This window comes from Hyperolius riggenbachi, chromosome 3 (genome assembly GCF_040937935.1).
Source record: "Hyperolius riggenbachi isolate aHypRig1 chromosome 3, aHypRig1.pri, whole genome shotgun sequence".
NCBI lineage: Eukaryota > Metazoa > Chordata > Amphibia > Anura > Hyperoliidae > Hyperolius > Hyperolius riggenbachi.
In genome coordinates this window covers 268,441,130-268,460,211 of record NC_090648.1, presented here as the reverse complement: position 1 = coordinate 268,460,211, position 19,082 = coordinate 268,441,130, and the positions used below count along the sequence as shown (strand labels likewise).

At 43.7% G+C, this 19,082-nt stretch overlaps 1 protein-coding gene across 2 annotated transcripts in view; it reads right to left on the bottom strand.

Moving 5' to 3' along the window:
* The window catches only part of GRAMD4 (GRAM domain containing 4), a 157,985-nt gene extending 140,452 nt beyond the window's left edge, over positions 1–17,533 (bottom strand). For both annotated transcript variants that reach the window (XM_068276318.1, XM_068276319.1), the window contains exon 1: positions 17,287–17,533. In XM_068276318.1, coding sequence (XP_068132419.1) covers positions 17,287–17,315 — 29 coding nt within the window. In that variant the 5' untranslated portion in view covers positions 17,316–17,533. The remainder of the gene's footprint in view (positions 1–17,286) is intronic.
* Positions 17,534–19,082: the final 1,549 nt, after the last annotated feature.

Here is a 19,082-nt window from a genome sequence, read left to right as displayed (position 1 = left end):
ACTAAAATCACCCACATACCTTTTTTAATTAAAAAATAAATTAAAAAAAAAAAAAAAAACTACATAAATAGTTACCTAAAGGTCTAAACTTTTTAAATATACATGTTAAGAGATCATCTTATTCATTTCTTTTAAAATTATAAGCTTGTAAATAGTGAAGAACGCAAATTGAAAAAATGCACCTTTATTTCTAAATAAAATATCGGCGCCATAAATTGTGATAGGGACATAATTTAAAAGGCGTAATAAGCGGGACAAATACGCAAATAAAATACATGGGTTTTAATTATGGTAGTATGTATTAATTTTAAACTACAATGGCCAAAAACTGAGAAATAATGATTTTTTTCAATTTCTTTCTTAATCTTCCTGTTAAAATGGATTTAGAAAAAAATAATTCTTAGCAAAATGTACAGCTAAATAAAGCCTAATTAGTGGCGGAAAAAAGATATAGATCAATTAATTGTGATTAGTAGCGATAAAGTTATTGGCGAATGAATGGGAGGTGAACGTTGCTCGGATGCATGAGATTTTCCACGCTGTAGGCTGAAGTGGTTAAACAAGTGTGTGCCCTGTCTCAAGCAACACAATGGCCTCAATTCACTAAGATCATGCTGGAGATAAGGCAAGAGAAAACTTACCTCCACATAGTGAGAGTTATCTTATCTCTTCATTCCTTACGTTACCTCCTCTGTAGTTACTTTCACACGCAGTTAATGAACAGCCTGTCTTTAACTCTGGAGTTATTTTAAGAATTAAAGAGTTAACTTAAAGACAGAAGAGTTAACTTTAGGTTTGCCTGAGGTAAAAAGTTTCCTGAATACTACATGCCTTATCACCATGGTAACAACTCTAGAAGAGTTATTAAAGACAGTAGATAAGCTTAGTGAATGGAGGCCAATCTGATAATTTTGTCCCGCTACAGGCAATGCTATCAATTAGCTTCAGTGACTTAACACTTCTAGTAACTACAAAACAGTCATGTTTTTTCTTATTAGTTCTGCTATGTTTGATTTTTAGAGCAGAAATGAAATTGAGTTTCATCCCACTTTAAAACAATAATGCGACTGTTTAAGATAGATTGGGCCCACTGGTCTCTTTATATGATACAATCTGAATAATCTGATCGAACATTGTTGATTCAAAAGTGACTGTTAATGGGCACCTTAAAAATAAATCATTAATTAACAATAGGTATTAAAACACGCACTCCATCTCAAGTAGAGAGCCTTCTCAATTATTCTTTTTCCATGTATTTTTATGGTTCATTCCAAGGCAAGACTGACAAAACATTACTTTGCTTTTTGGCCAACTGGGATGTTTTGACCATAAGTTGATAAATATAATTTTGAAAACACATGGAAATGAGTGCCATTTGCTTTAGGTCATGTAGTACAGGAAGGAGTCCTGACATTTCCCATCAACAGCCTTTTTCCTTTTAAAAATAGAAAGTACACATCCTAAAAAAAATAAAATAAAAAAAAATAGTACATAGATATTATAAACTAGAAGTAACGTAAGACGTTTATTGTTGTGGTGGTGTGGACATGGGAATGAATATAGGTGGTTACTGGGCGTCTATGCTTCTGATAGGTGAGCTACAGTTTTGCATATCTTCTCTGCAGTTTCCCAGAGTCTGTGTGATGTCTTCTCCCTCTCTAGTGCACCCTATACTGTTCCCTGGCATCTGCTGGCCCCCTTTCCTTCTTATGCAGTTAAATGGTGTCTAGTGGCCCCCTCTCCTATATAGTTCCCTGGTGTCTAGTGGCCCCCTCCCTCCCCTGTGATCTAGGGCTTCATCTCAAATAGCTTAACTGTTGGTCTAGAGGGGCCAAACTTAATACAAAATAGGGAAACCACTTGCAAGCCACATTTGATAGCTCGTTTGGCTAGTTTTGGACCATTGGTCAGAATTTGACATGTATGAACTAGAGATACTACAGAGGTGTATAGCCTAGTGACATGTATGTACAGCACATGGCCCTGAACGGATATCCAAGGGACAGAGTTCCAATCCCTGCGGGTGAAAAAGTCATTGTGTGTGCAGTCACTTTTACACAGATGAGTGAACTGCGCACTTGCTACAGAAATTTGCTGGGTAACAAGAATAACCCATTTGCTCTATAATGCAGCTGAACTGCAGTAATTGTAACCACATGCCAGGTCTTGTGTAGCACATGGCTGCTACCTGCTCAGTTGTACATGCAGAGCCTGTGCCACGTGCACAGGAGCAGTTGACAGATGGTGAATGCTGCCTAAATGGAAAAAGCCCTAATGTTGCTGAACATGGGTCCCTCCCATTCACCTTGGTACAAGCCTATCCATGTTTTAAATGTGTTCCAATCTAAAGTAAAATGCATGAAACACTCTCTACCAGTACAATTTGTGAATTCTCTTGGGCATAAGCCCTGGAGACCATATAAACCTGCAGCATAACTGGATTATACTCACATCTTTATTCACTACAACTGCTCAAAGGATTGTGTGAGATACAGACATCTCTGTTTCATTGATGTGGAGAATAACGATCGTTAATTATCTGGCATAGCTGACTTCATCCTTGTTTCTGTACTCCATGCACAGCTCAGCAGGCAAGGCAAAGCATGCAGAGTGAGGATTCAGCTCACACTTTGATAGAATTTCAAGCATAAAACTTCAGATGTAGGATACACACTCAAAGCAATTCATACACTGGTTTATTCATGCTGTGGTGCAGGGGAGTCAAACTCGATCCCGTAAGAGGCCAAAATCTAAACCCAGTGCCTAAATAGCGGATCAAATTGTTTATTAAGATTTAACATTTGTTTAACAGTCTCAAACTACGTGGTGTAGTTATAAAGTCAATGATTGGGAGGAGGGAGGGGCACTTGTCCTCCTCCTGCAGAGTAGAGAAGCAGAGCAGTGTAATATATTTACCTGTGTTCCAGCACTGTACCTGGTCTCCTCTGTCCTTCCTAACAGCCACACACACTATGCTGTTCTCCTCTGGTTTCCAACGCATGTCACATGATCAGGAGCCAGGTATTCAGCACAGAGCATGTGGCTGCCAGGAAGAGCAGGAGAGACCCGTTGCAGCACTGAAGCACGTAAATAATATACTGCCCCACAGTGCTACCCTATATACGTGTGTGTGTGTGTGTGTGTGTGTGTGTGTGTGTGTGTGTGTGTGTGTGTGTGTGTGTGTGTGTGTGTGTGTGTGTGTGTGTGTGTGTGTGTGTGTGTGTGTGTGTGTGTGTGTGTGTGTGTGTGTGCTTTACCAGTCACACGGAAAAGGGGAATAATTTGAATCCTGGGAATGGGTTCCATGCCAATTTCGCTAGGGGGCGCCATGGGTTTTTACTGCACCCCTGTGCAAAATGACAAGGTTTGAACCAATAACAATGACACAAGTGTGCTCCTTTGCAGGGGAAGGCAGTGAGCAGTTTTATTGCTTGCAATCATGCACATCTGGAGGTCTCAGAGGCTGGCCACATTTAGCCTGTGGCCCTGAGTTTGACACCTGTGCTGTAGGAATTATGTATTTATTAGCAGTTGCTAACATTTGAGCTTACTACCTCCATAAAGACTCTTTCCCATGGGAGGCTGAACTACGTGCTTGTCTGGCAGGTAAGCCAACCATGTGCCGGCCACTGAGCACCTTCCAGCTACAATTTAATTGTGTTTGTGATCCCAAGAGGGTCACTGCTCGACATGCATTGTGGTTACCTAGCAGCAAAAATCTGAGTGTAGCCATTTCCGCCCTCAGATGTGGCACAATGCGGTGCCACCTCTGCAATGTCTGTGGCAAGTGCCACCAATAGCCTAGCTGGCACACAGGAGCGGCTGAAAGGCGGTGGATTCACTGCCTTCAGCCTGCCATGCAAAAGAGGCCTAAGACCCCGTTTCCAGTACAATTTCCGGACAAACTCTCAAAAAGGCACATTAGGTATGACAGACTATTGAAGCCCAACAAGCATGCAGTTCAGGGTCCTGTGTGAAACAGGCCTGAAGGAGACAAAGTCAGTGCAAGCCAATTGCAAAATGTATCATTTTCTGCTTTCTTCTGGCAAATATCACTACTTTTCTGACAATCTTCTACCACTAGTCACCAGTAAAAGCCCCTCTAATGAACACTTATGATTGTTTATTTCATGGTCAAAGACTGCCAAGTGAATTTTTCTTTTTTTTTTAAAGTTCCAAATCACAGCTGATCTTTCAAAATGGAGTACAGCAGTGTCTGGGCAGGAGGGATAACATCCTTGCAACGTGTTTGGGACACTACTGTTCTAGGCATAAGGACTTACACTGCACCTGCTGAATACCACAAGATATTTTTTGCCTTCGATATTTTAACGTTTACCGTTGGGCATACTGCTGATACTAAGTGTATGGTTTCCTGTCAGCCACAATACTATCTGACCATTTAATAGTACAGAGCAAAAGTCTCAGACAAAATAAAGCGACAAATACAATAGTTACATTACAGATCGCACAGTACATTTAAAAAGCATAACTGAAATCAGTATTTGGTGTGATCACACTTTGCTTTTAGCACAGCAGCAGTTCTCTAAGGTACATCTGCAAGTAGCTTTTCAAAGTACTTGCGTGGTAACTTGTTGCAAACATTCTGGAGAACTTGTCACAGTTCCACTGCAGACGTGCGTTTCTTACTTGTTTCAATCAACAAGTTATCTCAGTTTGACTCTATGTTAAGATGAGGGCTCTATGCAGACTGTGCCATCTGCAGCAGGATTCCTTGTTATTCTGTGCACTGCAGATAGGTCACTATGATTTTGTCTGTGTTTGGGGAAATTGGTACCCTGCAGAGTGAAGGTGGCACTGATTACATACCACACAAATGGCACTGTATGATGGATAAGGTTCTGCCTGTGACTGACATCACTGCTGACCAAATTGCCAGATCCATTTATGGAGCTGCAGCTCCAACCCTGCAGAGAACCTTCATTGTGCCTCACTGCTCACAGACATTCATCCAGGAACAGTTCTTCATCGCTTGTGAAGACAAAATGACCCATGAATCACTTGCCATTTTTCTGCTCCACGAGCCTTAGGCCCCTTTTCCAAGGGATGATGAACATACCGTAGTTCAGCTATCCGTGGAAAACAAGCCTTAAGTGCTTCGGTTCCAGCAATCTCTGGCCCCTTAGGCCGGTTACACACTCAAAACGTGCAGGAGAATGGCTCCTGCAGGCGTTGCGGCGTGTCGTCGGGAATCTGCGGAGCGATGCCGAGTAGCGGCGGTAGTAGTTAATTTACCCAAAGGGGAAGCGCCGATTCCCGACGATAAAATGCGCCGGGATGCGTTGTACCGCAACGCATCGAAACGCAGTGGCGGGTGTGAAAGTCTATGGACTTTCCTTTTACCTTGGTTAACGCAAAGTATAGACTTTGCGTTAAAACGCCAAAAGAGGGCTCTGGTGTGAAAGAGCCCTTAAGGACCTGAGAACACTAGTCCGAAAAATGTAGCCTACCAAGATCGCGCTGCATGGATTTGACGCTACTGCCAATTGCCCTGCTTTTCCCATGCTGAAGCTCACTTGCTCTGCCGTCACTATGACAGCAGAGCTCTGTGTCCCAGTCAGCAGCCAATTTCATTGGCTTCTGACCCTGTGATCAATGTGAGCCAATGAGAGGGGCTCACAATGATCACGGGGGTGGGAGCCAATAAAATCAGCTCCTGGCTGTCTCATGGCGCTCTGCTGTCATACATACAGCAGGGCAAGTGAGATGTGGCAGGGGGAGAGTGGCACCATTGGCTGGTACATGTGGCAGGGATAACAGGTCCCAAACAGGGCGTAGATTTCAATAAGCACCGCCCGGAATTGGTTGAAGTGCAACTTCATTTTCCCTAACTTAGTAAAATCAAAGAGAAAAAAAATGACTTACCTATGGAGAGGGAAGGCTCTGGATCTACCGAACCTTTGACACACGTGCCCTTGCCAGCACACAGAGCAGTCTCTGTGGGAACGCTCTGCCCCGCCCCACTGCTGATGGCTGCCCTGTGCTCCACGGCCCGCTTCTGCCTACTTGCTAATCGTAAGTAACTCAAATTGATGATGATGTCGTGAGAGTTTGCGGACAGAAGAAGCCATGGTGACCGGAGCTGAGAGGCACAAGAGCGGTGAGTTTTTGTGCTGGGGCCAATGTTAGTTACTATTCCTAAGTAGGCAGAATGGACCACGGAGCACAGGGTCGGGAGGGAGAAGCAGAGTTGACAGGCGGGGAGCTGAGGTGATGGGGGAGCAAGGTGATGCAGGAGGGAAGCAGAGGTGATGCAGGGAGAGCAAATGTGAGATGGGGAGCACATGTGACAAGGGAAGTAGAGGTGACACAGGGGAAAGCAGAGGTGAAACCGGGGAAAGCAGAGGTGACACATGGGAAAGCAGAGGTGACATGGAGGAGCAAAGGTGACACAGGTGGGGGAAGCATAGATGATGGGCAGCAGAGGTGACACAGGTGGGGAAGCAAATGTGACACAAGGGGAAAAGAGGTGACACAGGTTGGGCAGCAGAGATGACAGGGTGGAGCAGAAGTGGCACAAGGGGGAGATGAGGTGACACAGGGGGGAAGCAGAAGTGATGGTGGGCAGATGTGACACATGTAGGGAAGCAGAGATGACACAAGGGGAGAGAAGGGAGCAACAGAGCACAGCACAGGGAGGGGGGGGGGGGGGGTGGGGGAAGGGGGCAAGAGATGACTCAGGGGGACAGAAGGTGACACAGATGGGGCTACCTATCCTCCCTACCTACCACTTAGCTTTAGCCACCTACCCTGCATATGCCTGCCCAGCACCAGCTACCTACTACCTATTGCAGCTACCTACCTCCTGCCCAGTTACAGCTACCTAACCTCAATAAAACCAACCCAATCACAGCTACCCACCCTGATGCTGCTACCTACCCTCCATACACCCTCCCCCACTGCAGTACCTACCCTCCTCCCTGCTGGCTGCAGCTACCTAACCTCAATACAGCCCACCCATCTGCAGCTACCTACACTTCATACCTACCAGCTACCTAAATTTGGCTACCTACCCTCCATATGCCCACTCCAGCCACCTACCCCACCCTACTGCCCCCCCCCCCCCCCCCCCCCCCAGCTGCAGCTACCTACCCTCACTCCTGCCAAGTTTCTAGAGGTGATTGGTGCATTTTGTTTTCAATCGTTTTTATTGAGTTTTCATTAAAGTCAATGTACAGCTCATACTCAAAGAGAAGATACTTAAGGGTACAGGAACATTCTTGATCTTATAGGTTGTCAAAGACATGAGATTAACAATCTAACAGAAGTGTTTTAACAATCAATGAGGAACATCTTACGGGATAACATTGGTTAACGAGATCAAAGCGAATATATACTGCATTTAGTGACACCTAGTCGGGGGAGGTAGAAACAAAGAGCACTTGTTGGTGCAACCCGAAAGAAGGTGGAATAAAAAATGCCCAGAGGATAACGTTGTAGAGCATGTCGACCACCCCATACATTATGATTGGTGCATTTTAAATGTGGGGTAATTGCTGCATATAATTTCTGGGGGTGATTGATGCATTTTAAATGTTGAGTAGTTTTCTGTATTTCATTTTGGCAGTGATTGCTGCAGTTTAAATGTGGGGCAATGGCTGCTTTTAATTTGTGGGGGTAAGTGCTGCCATGCACATGTAGAGTGATTGCAGTTTTTTCATATGTGGGGGAAACTGCTGCATTTTATATATGAGGGTAATTTCTGCATTTCATATGTGGGGGTAATTGCTGCACTTTAAGTGTAGAGTGGACTTTAATGTGATTTGGCACAATTGTGACAAATAAGTGGATATTGTGTCGCATTTTGGGCACTTGGCCGCTAAAAGGTTCGCCATCACTGCTATAAAGTCTCCCTGCTCCTCTCGTGGTACTCTCATTCCATCGCTGCCCCCACTGTTGCACGTATTCAACCAACTGTACAAATACACATAGCCACTCCGTACTGCATGTGTGAGCACGCTCTCATGCATGCGCAGTACAGAGACGCCCATCTTCAGAAGTGATATATTCACACCATGTAAATAAAATGCCTTATAAGCCACCAGCAAACAAAGAAATCAAAATGTTTCACCTACTTTTTCTTTACATTATCTTTTTTGTTTTGTTGAAGTTTGTAATAATTAAACATATGCGCAATAAAGAAGACCATTATACAAACAGGAACAATGGATAGAAACATCTCAAATATCCATCCAGGAAAAAAAAAAACTATAGAAAACAGCCATGGGGGGATTACAGCAATAGGATTCCACCTACGTTTTCTATTGTAATGTACTGTAATGTTATTTAAAAAAAAATTTTTTAAAAAAGGCTGTACAAATGATTTTGCAATTGTATGTATTTAAAAAACACTTTTCAAGCCCAAGTCACATTACTTTTCTAGTCTGCAATATGTACACCATGTTGCAGTCATTTTCAGCTTGAATAATCAATGAGATGCAAACAATTCCGAGTGACACAGAATTGTGCTAATTTTGTAAGCAGCTTGAACATGGACCAATTGAATTCCCCCCATTGGTCCATGTTCAAGCTGCATAATTTTGCGTACAGAACTTGCATACTCCAGCATCATTATTTGCATCTCATTGACCATCCCTAGTTTTAGCACAGCCCAGTTTAATGTTGCTGCAGGAGTAATTAGCTGCATAGATCAGAAACAACTGTTGCTTGTATCCCACATCCAGGGCTGTGGAGTCGGTACAAAAATCTTTCGGCTCCAACTCAGACTCCTCAGTTTATGAAACCACGACTCCAATTCCGACTCCGGGTACCCAAAATGGCTCAGACTCCGACTCCTTAGTCTAATACTTACCAGGGCTGTGGATTTTGTACAGAAATCATCCGACTCCTCAGTTTATGATATCAACAACTCCAACTCTGACTCCGACTCCTCGACTCCAACGCCCACATCTGCACTGAGTGACTAGCAGGAAGCCTTGATATTCCCAGACTTGGGCTCAGTCCATATAAAGCAGTGTGGAGAAGCCAAGCATCTGAAATCAAATATACAGCTGTCAGGTAATTAAATCCCTAGTCCTGGGACATCATGTTTTTTTCCATGGGTACTGTGTAGAATATCGCATCATTTGCAATACAGTACACAAAGTTTTCTGCACTACACAAACAATTTTTGCATCATTGCTTTATTATTACCTTGCTTGCTGGATTTGCAGAACCGTCTGCCAGTGTGAATGTCAGATACAGCTAGGTAAAAGGGCAGTCTGCGAGCTGTTGAAACTCCCCTATCACATCACTGACATGATGTATTGTAGACAAACAAGAGAGTGTGTGTGTGGGGAAGGGGGGGGGGGGGGGTGGCATTGCCAGTCTTTTCCTGATAGGCCAGTGCTAATCACAGATTAACTCTTTGTGGGTAGCACCACAGCTCTGCAGCTCATCAATTCCAGTTTAGTTCCTCACTGTTCTATGTGTAACCAACCAGCCAATTTATTTAGAGTCTTACAAGCGCTCCAGGCCAATTTATTTTAGCACATTTTTATTGTTACATTATCCTGATTGTAATTAGTATTGCTGTATTGTGTATTAATGTCCACATTAAGCAGTTACCCCCCCCCCCCCCCTCCCCTCAACCTGCCCAATGGTGTTTATAAAAAGTCCATCAGGACCCTCACTGATTCAGGTCTACTCCAGTTTGCCACTGCCCTCTCGAAAGATCAGCATGCCCAATCTGTAAAGCCTTAAACAGTGCATGTGCAGAATGCCCCCTGCCCAGGGGAGTGCAATGGAGGATGTGCACGGCCAGGACTGCGCATGCACAGTCAGCAATCTTTCGGAATAGATAGTGAGTAGCCTGAGGGGGGAGGATTGCCGGGAAAGTCGGGGACAAAGCTAAGGTCCCAAGGTACAGAGAGGGCATAGGTGATATTTAATGTGTGCACGTTATACACGGCTCCCTTTAGCAGGCATGGTTTCTATCACGGCAGTGGCATTCTAAAATCTTAAAGCTTGATTAAAGACCAGTTGGGGTCCGAAATGCACAAGTGTCGTTACTTGCTATATGTAACTTCAGAATGATACCTTGCACTATTCTGCACTAAATGAGAGCTTGTAAAAAACAAATATTCTGAATAAACTGTGAGAAATGGATAAAATGGACACAACAAAAACTTTTTTATAGTGTTCCCTGTAAAAAACAGGAATGCAGCAGCAAAACATTGCACATCATGCGAGTGTTGCATACAGTGAAGCATACAGTGAATGAAAAGAACGCTTCACTGCCACTTTTGCTGTAGCGCACTGCATGCGCTGCATTTGGATAACAGAGTTTGTTGGATTACATCGCACTGAATGGACTCTGAGCGTCGCATCAGCTTATATTTGCAGAGCATTACTGTGTGTTAAAGGACAACTGACGTGAGAAGGATATGGAGGCTGCCATATTTGAAACAATAGCAGTTGCCTGGCATCCTGCTGATCTTTCATGCATCAGTAGTGTCTGAATCAGACACCTGAAATAAGATTGCAGCAAATGCAGTCAGACACCTGGGCTCGATTAATCATTGCCTTTGCAATAACTTTTTCCAGTTCGTTAAAATACCGAATTCGAAGTTTATGGATTTCTAGTTGTATTCATCAAGGTTTTTCCGCATTCGATGTGAATTCGATAACCATTCGGTAACGTGTCGATATTTCCATTTTACAACGGTAATTTAACACAAGGCCATAAGATTCCTGTGGAATTGGTGGGTAAAAAGGCAGTCCTTTGAACACCGCGTAGCAACATTCCGAATAGGGCTTAACACCTGGACCAGGATTTTGGAAGTGGCTTGGGACAATCCCACAATTTTGCCAGCTATGGCTTGATAGGAACCTTTTCTGAAAAAATGTACTGCAGCTAGCAAATTAGTTAACCCTGGCACTGCCTGTGTTCTCTTACAAGATGATTCAAGAGAAATGCAGATGTCCTGGTATAGCAAATAAATAGATTCTGATTGATATGGTTCTAGACCTTATTCTTGCCCTTCTGCACCTTTGAATCAGTCTCAGCTGATATATAACCACTTTAAATGGCTCCATCTTCTCTGTCAGCAATGATCTGACAGGAATAACGACAGAGCAGTGAAGGAGATGACTAATCCTAAATGTCACGCTAAACCACTCCCACTTTAATTTTCATGAATTGCACTTTCTTCCGTTTTATCGCATCATTACTGTATGATTACTGAATGCTCACTAAGAGCCCTTTTCCACTAGCGGCGATTGCGATGCTGAATCGCAAACCGGTAGTGATTTTAAAATCGCTACAGTTTGCTTTTTAACATAGGAATCGTGGTAGGTAATTTCCACTACCGTAATTCGTTTTTTACTCAAACGCAATCGTGCTGCGGAGCGATTTTTGCCTCGATTTTGCTATGCAGTGCATTGCATAGCAAAATCGTGATCGCAAACGCTGGGAAAATTTGTTCACTTTGCTGAATCGCAATCGCTAGCGTTTAGCGCGAACGCTAGCGATTGGTAGTGGAAAAGGGCCCTCAGATGTAGATATCTGATGAATCCTGAAATCAATTTATCGAGTTTGGTATTTTACCGAGCTGTCGGTAATTGATGAATCGAGGCCCAGCTGGTCTGCATGTTTATTCAGGGTCTATGGCTAAAAGTATTTAAAGAGAATCTGTATTGTTAATATCGCACAAAAGTAAACATACCAGTGCGTTAGGGGACATCTCCTATTACCCTCTGTCACAATTTCGCCACTCCCCGCCGCATTAAAAGTGGTTAAAAACAGTTTTAAAAAGTTTGTTTATAAACAAACAAAATGGCCACCAAAACAGGAAGTAGGTTGATGTACAGCATGTCCACACATAGAAAATACATCCATACACAAGCAGGCTGTATACACCCTTCCTTTTGTATCTCAAGAGATCATTGTGTGTTTCTTTCCCCCTTCTGCTCTCATGCACTGAAGTTTCAGGCTGCTCTTTTCTTCTTGCAAACAGCTTTGCCCTTGTCTGTAATCCTCAGTATGTGAAAGCCCAGCCAGCTCAGAGGACGATTTATCCAGCTTGTAAAAGATAAGAGAGAAGAGAGAATCTGCCATAATCTAAATAACACACAGGCAGTGTGCAGAGAGGGGCCTAGAGGGGGGAGATTCATCACAGAACCACAACACTGAAGAACTTGGCAGCCTTCCAGACACAGGCCGACAAGTCTGACAGGGGAAAGATACATTGATTTATTACAGAGACTGTTATAGTAGAAAATGCTGCAGTAAGCCAGAACACATTAGAATAGCTTTTGGAACTTGTAGGATGATAAAAAACAGGATGCAATTTTTGTTACGGAGTCTCTTTAAGGAAGAGGATCAGCAGGAAAGCAGGCAATGTAAATTGTTTAAAAGGAAATAAATATAGCAACTTTAAAGAGAACCTGAGGTGGCATGAAAATTGTAAAAAAAAAAAAAACCCTACCTGCTCCATGCCACTTCCCGGATGAATCTGCACTGCTCCACACCACTCTCCGTGGCCCCATTCATCTTCCACAGCCAGTGTAACGTCTGATCACCAGCGGAAGAAATCCAAGATGGCCACAACCCGGAAGAACTTCCTGGGTCACGGCTTAGCTCTGATTGGAGCAAGCTTGCGGAGGCAGAAGAGCAAGGTGAGTGATCGCTGGAAGAGGATCTTTTAGGTGAGCTACAAGGGGGCAGAGAGGAAAACGGGGGGGGGGGAGCATAAGGACAGGTGGTAGTATATGCCTGCTCCCCCCAGTTCGCCAAAGTTTTTGAGCCCCCTTTTTTTTTATTGCATTCCTATATTATTGATATCATAGCACTCATTATCAAGAAGTAAACAATACCTTTTCATCAGAGGTAGTGGGTAATTAGGGAAACTTCTTCAAAGAGCTTATCTAGTGGGAATATGTAGAGAGTATCTGTGACTTTTTTTAAAATAAGGAAGGTGAGAAGGGGAGGTGGGAACATGGCAGCTATTATAGCTATTACAAGCCAGGAGACATTCCAGGGAAAGAAAGGGCGCTTAGTTCCCTTTAATGCCTCAGTTAAATCACACCACAACGCCTTGCTATGAACATAGCCAAACTTGAGTATTTCTATTTTACTTTACCCTGTAAGTTTACATTTCATTGAGTGTATGTGGCCATTTCCATGCATATTCATGGTGTAGCGGAGGGTTTAAATGTTTAGTGTGCCTAGGTCTATGACACCTCATCCGTTGCTCTGCAATGCATTCGACTCCTTTGTCACAACACAGAAGATGCAGTGTGTTGCTTGAATCGCATACATTGATGCTCACAATGTTTGTCAATCAAGGTGCACATGGGTCAGTTGCTTCTTTGCCTGCATTACAACATACACCACTGCAAAGCATGTTATAACACAATGCAAAAAAAACTAATACATGGGGTAGACAGCATCCAGATAAAGCTAGGACTTAACAGGAAGTAGCGATTGATCCACCACCTTGCCACACTCCATACCATTTGAACCACTGTCTCTGCTGGCATTGTACCATCTGATGCAATACAAAGCAGTGCCCATTAATCTCTCTGCTGCTCTCCTCCCTTGACAAAATAAAAAGAAAATACTGACAGAATTGACCAACATTTTCAAAACTGTATAAAACTGGTTGAAAGTTATACAAAATGTTAACTTTGGCGTCACGATATCGCTGGCAGAGTAACTGAATGAGCCAGAAGTACTGACCTGTGTAAGGATCGAGAGATTCTAGGATGGGTGTAGTTGCCCCCTAGAGAAAATGAAAGAGAACGGGAGCCCAATGGTGCAGTACAGTTAGGTATAGGAACAAGGTGTGAGATAGATATACATTTTACTCACAAAGGTAGGTTGCAGTCCTAGCAACCACCATATGCACCTGCGGGAGAAATAACCGTCCCTGCTCGGTTGTCCAGGTGAAGCTGGATGGTTGCTCTCCTTGAAAACTTTATAGTTCAACACTGCAAAGTTATAACACCTCCTCTGGAGGTCTAGGACTATACTATTAACTGTGGTGGAGGTGCCCTGATATATCTAGTAGTCAAGACAAAAAGTAGGGAGCCAGGGCAGAGAATAGCCAAATTAAACAATAATAAATCTATCACATATAAAACCTAGTATTTATATAGACTCTAGCATGCACCATATCAGCAAAATGAAGTAGAAAAAGCACAAAAACCTGACTGACTCTTGGGTGCATGCAAAAGGTCACTTTAATTCCTTAAATTACATACAATACATATCTAAAAAGGCCACAAAAAATACCCCAAGGGACAACTCAGAGGCTGCAGTCCTGATATATCTACACTTTTTATGCTATATTTGTTCACAATAGGTAAGAGGCGGCAATCGCTTACCTCTCCAGATGACAAGACACCGGCATATTGGAAAAAGATTTATTTTAAACACAAACACGTACGACAATGCGTTTTACAGGTATTAGCCTGATTCCTCAGGTCAATTAAAGAGAGTTGTGCCTGATTCAGTAGTAACAGTGAGCGCCTCTGATAGATAGGTGTTTCTTACCCATTGTGGGCATATATAGAATAAAGCCTGTAGATATATCAGAGTGCCTCCACCACAGTTAATAGTATATGACCTGTGTAAGATCACTTTAACACTTATTCACCTTTACACCAGGACAACTGTAGGTAGATAGATAGATAGATTTATACTTATTTATTAGATACTCCCCCCTTGGAAAGGGAATACTCTTATCACATAGAGCCTTCCTGGTCCTCCCTCCTTTATTTCGTTCCAGTGCCGTCACCCATTCAAATTATGCACCTTTGGAACTCTTCAGAACCCTTTGGAAGCCCTCATGTCCCAGAGTGCTTCTGAAGACAAGTGCATCCGAGTACTCAGAGACATATTCACTGGGGGGGGGGGGGGGGGGGGGGGGACAAGAACACAGAGACCCATATGCAATACACTTTTTCTCCTATATCTTTGCAGCATTTTGCAACTGAAAAAAGTACAAAAAGTAGGTGAAAAGTACTGTTAAAATTATTCTGCGTCTTTTCTTGCTTGCCGGTGGCTTAAATGGCATTTTATTGACAAGTTGTAAAATTATCACATAGGAACCAGAGAGAAAGCCAGGAAGGCTCTATGGCATCCAGAGCCTACCCTCTAAATAGGCATCTACTTTTTTTCTTTTTTTTACAGCAGATTCGATCAAAGGATTCCTCCGCACAACTTCCATAAGTTAAAACCAGTCCTTTTTATTAAATCATCTAGAAAATGGCAAAAAAAAATAGAACAGTATGCAAGCTGATGCGTTTCTGACCCTGCCGGGTCCTTAGTCGTCGCTTCAGATTCACTTTAAGGTGCGTACACACACCAGAGTGCTGTCAGGACTTGGTCCTTCGTTTGGCGGACTGCTGTACAGACTGCTCTAAACCATTAGCCTACAGACTACTGTTGCTATGGAGCAGGGAGGAGATATGACACATGACCCATAACAGAGTGGGAGGGGTAAGGAGGAGAACAATGCCCTCAGCCTATGCTCAGTCACCACTCCAGATCTCTCAGTCAAGCAGCAGGGAGAATTGTGGGCCTCTATACAATTGCTGGTTTTTATGCAGAGATGTCCTCGACCATCTATCTCGGCCTAAAACCATATAGTGTGTGTATGATGCATTAGTTGACTTTAAAGCACTGAACAAATTAAAATCTTACAATATAGGAGAGAGTTATGCAGGGTTGTGTAAATGAACATGCTTGTTTTCCACCATTCAACTTACAATGTAGGCTAAATAGTTACAGAACTAGGACAATAGCATTTTGGGCAGTGATGTGGATACCAATCAAACCAATATTTTACAGTTATAAAACTTATCAAGCTTCTGTGACACTCCTGTTCACACACACGAGGATAACGGATATTACTGCGCACTAATCTCTAAACCACTCACATCACAACATGAAGGCCATATAGCAAATGTTATCCACCCCACACATTTCCTTCAAGTTGTGAAACCTGTGAGTCAGACACACTTCTGTACCACTGCAGAGGCTAAAGTCTATAAAAGAAGATCTTTCTCATTACAGGAACAGAAAGCACTGCTCATGTAGGTCAGCAGATGCCATGATAGTCTTGTGATCATTATTGGCAAAATCAAGCAGAATATACAGAGCATCCACCTCATTACAATGAAACAGTACCTTTCTCTCTAAAAATGTATCCACGGCGTCTATGATAAATAGTAAGTACAATCACAACAAGCAGTACACATTAGCAAATCAGGTTTGGGGAAAACACTGCGTGATTTAGAGATAACTGCTGTGACCGCTGTGGTCACTATGTAGAAGGCTGGTCATCTTATAACAGCAGTGGTGTTGATTAATTAAAACACAAACACAACAAGCTCCCCCCCAATTCAAAAGCTGAAATCCGATTGGTATAGCTCTAGGACACTGTTGCACTTTGTATACCTTATTAATCTGCAAGTGTCTCCATTTGCAATGGAAGCTGTGGAGAATGAGAGTAAGCCACATTATTTTCAGAAACCTATGAAAATATTAAGTTTAGTGATACAAGTGGCACTTAGAGTCTGCAAAAACCTATCCAAAGTACAGGAAACACCGACTGCCATCACCATTAAGCGCTGTTTAAAAATAAAAAACAACACTGCAACAAATATAAATTGCTTTCTAAATACTGACAAATAATATATGTAACATCTGGTCAATCAGTTCCTGCCAAGCATGAAAGAAACAGCTGCAGCAAACCTGCTCTGCTAGAATTCACCTCACTACTTCAACAAGTCCATGACAATAATCCAGGCAAGGAGACAAATACATGGAGAAGCTATAAAACGCTGGGATTAATGGCTGGTGGCTAATAGCTGTGGAGGCATTTCTTATTCACTGGCCTGCCTTCCTCTGGCAGTTTCCTAGGCTGGGGCAGGTACCAAGACCTGTGAATGAGAACAAAAGGGTTCTTTACTGCATCTCCAGCAGCTGGCACTGTGCCAGTTCTCCCATTCACAACTACAGCCCATAGGTGAGAATAAGCAGGAGGACACTCATTAAGAACAATGCACAGTGGATCCTGGGACTGCAGCAGGTGCTCAGCAGTGAATGCATACAGGCAGTCCAGCAGCAACAGCAGGGGTGACAGCCAGGTGAGGGAGAGGATGTGATCACACCAGGCTGCCTAGGCAGGAGCAACACAAAAGACAGATCACTGTAAACAATAAGCTGCTCAGCTTATCATTAACCCCTGGCGTGCAGAGAAGAATGTGGCGATGCCAGGAAAGAGAGGAGAAGGAAGAGAGGAAGGGCCTTCTTACCCTGCACCGAAATCCGAGCAAACTTTCATCCAAGCTGCTCCTGATCCCCCTGGCACAGCGCACAGCCCTCTGTCTATGGAATCCAGCGGCAGAGCGGCAACATGGAAGTGATCCGAGAGATGGATGAGGGATCCTGTACAGTACTCCTTCCGAGCTCACACGCAGATCAGCCGCCCTCCTTATCCCCACCACTGACCCCCACCCGCCTGCCTGCTGATGTAGCCGGGCACCGAACCCACTGCCTGCCTGACTCTTCTGCCGGTGACGTCACTGGTGCACGCAAACCAGCAGCGCCAGACAGCCAGTCCCGCCCCTCGCTGGCCGCTCGCTCTATTTTTAATGCTTCGCCCTTCCCATCGGAGCTGACATGCAGCAGCAGCATCACAACAACTTGCTGGTGTTCCAGCCCAGCACACCCTCCGCACACCTTCCTTACACCTACAGCCCAGCACGGGCCATCTGGCTGCTGCAGCCAAGGGGAAGCCAGGCTACACACACTGCAGCACATGTAACGTTACTCTGTGCAGCTACAGGCTGGATGGAGCACGCTGCTCTCAGCCAAGCTGCTGTTCAAGGTACCCTTTGCAATCCATCAGCAGTGATGTGAGCTGAAATACAGTTTGCTAATCTTATTTCTATACTGCATGATGAACCTGAATGCAGATTCAGAAAATGAATGATTACCTGACAGTGGGAATAATTCAAGTGCCAGGTAATAGACATCTTTTAGGTGGGTTTCTTGCTTAGATTTAGAGATTATTGATTACAGTGAATCAATCAAGCTGACTAGTTAGCAATCATTAGCCTTCCGAATCTGATTAGTCCTGCTTCAGCCCAGGGGAGTTCATGCTGAGTGTGGCACTGAAAAGAAAGTCTTGTCTAACCTCTCACATTTGTGAATGAAGAATCCTTAGCTTTCCACGTCTGAAAAAAATGTATATTCCATCACCATTAATTTCTGATCATGTAGAGAAATGTTATGATCATCTCTATTCATCAGTTAATTAGGCGCCACCTATAACAATATATAATAAGCCTATTTGTTTCCATGTAATACTGAAAATGGTATACCGTATATGTATCAAACATAAACAGCAGTTAATATATTTGTTACTTACGTTTTTATGCCATCCAGGCAGTTACAATGTTACAAAGTTACAATGTTTCAATCCCGTCAGCAAGTGTACAGTATACAATGTTTCAATTCCATCAGCATCAGTGTCTCGGATTACAGCCTGGAATCTCTTTCAATAGAGGTGCTGTGGCTATTATGCTGGGTACACACGTTGCGATTTTCCGTATGATAGATGCTAGCGACATGTCGCTAGCTGGCTGTTTACATGGCCACTGTCACTCTGCAGCTCCCCTGCCTCCTCTATGTCGCCACTCCTCGTTTGCGTCCCTTCCCTCCAATCAGCGGGATTGACCGCAGGCGAGTAGCGGCGATATGGAAGAGGCGGGGGAGCAGCGAGAGTGACAGTGGCCATGTAAACAGCCGGCTATCGACACGCTGCATGTTGCTAGCACAGCGGTTTGATTTATGAGGGCAAGCAGAGCTATACAACACAAATAGGCCAAGTGAAGGTTTTTCATCCCATACCTTCACACATTATGTGCAGCCGGCTCTTCTTTAGTCTCACAGAATAGGCAACTGTCATCACAAATTGAATGTATGCGCGCTCTACTGTGCGCGCACACGTGCTCATGGCTGCGCGTCAGAAACCACTGTCTTTCGCACGGCTTTACCGGCGATACCAGAAAGGAAGAGGCTGCTGACCCAGAAGTAAAAGCAAAGG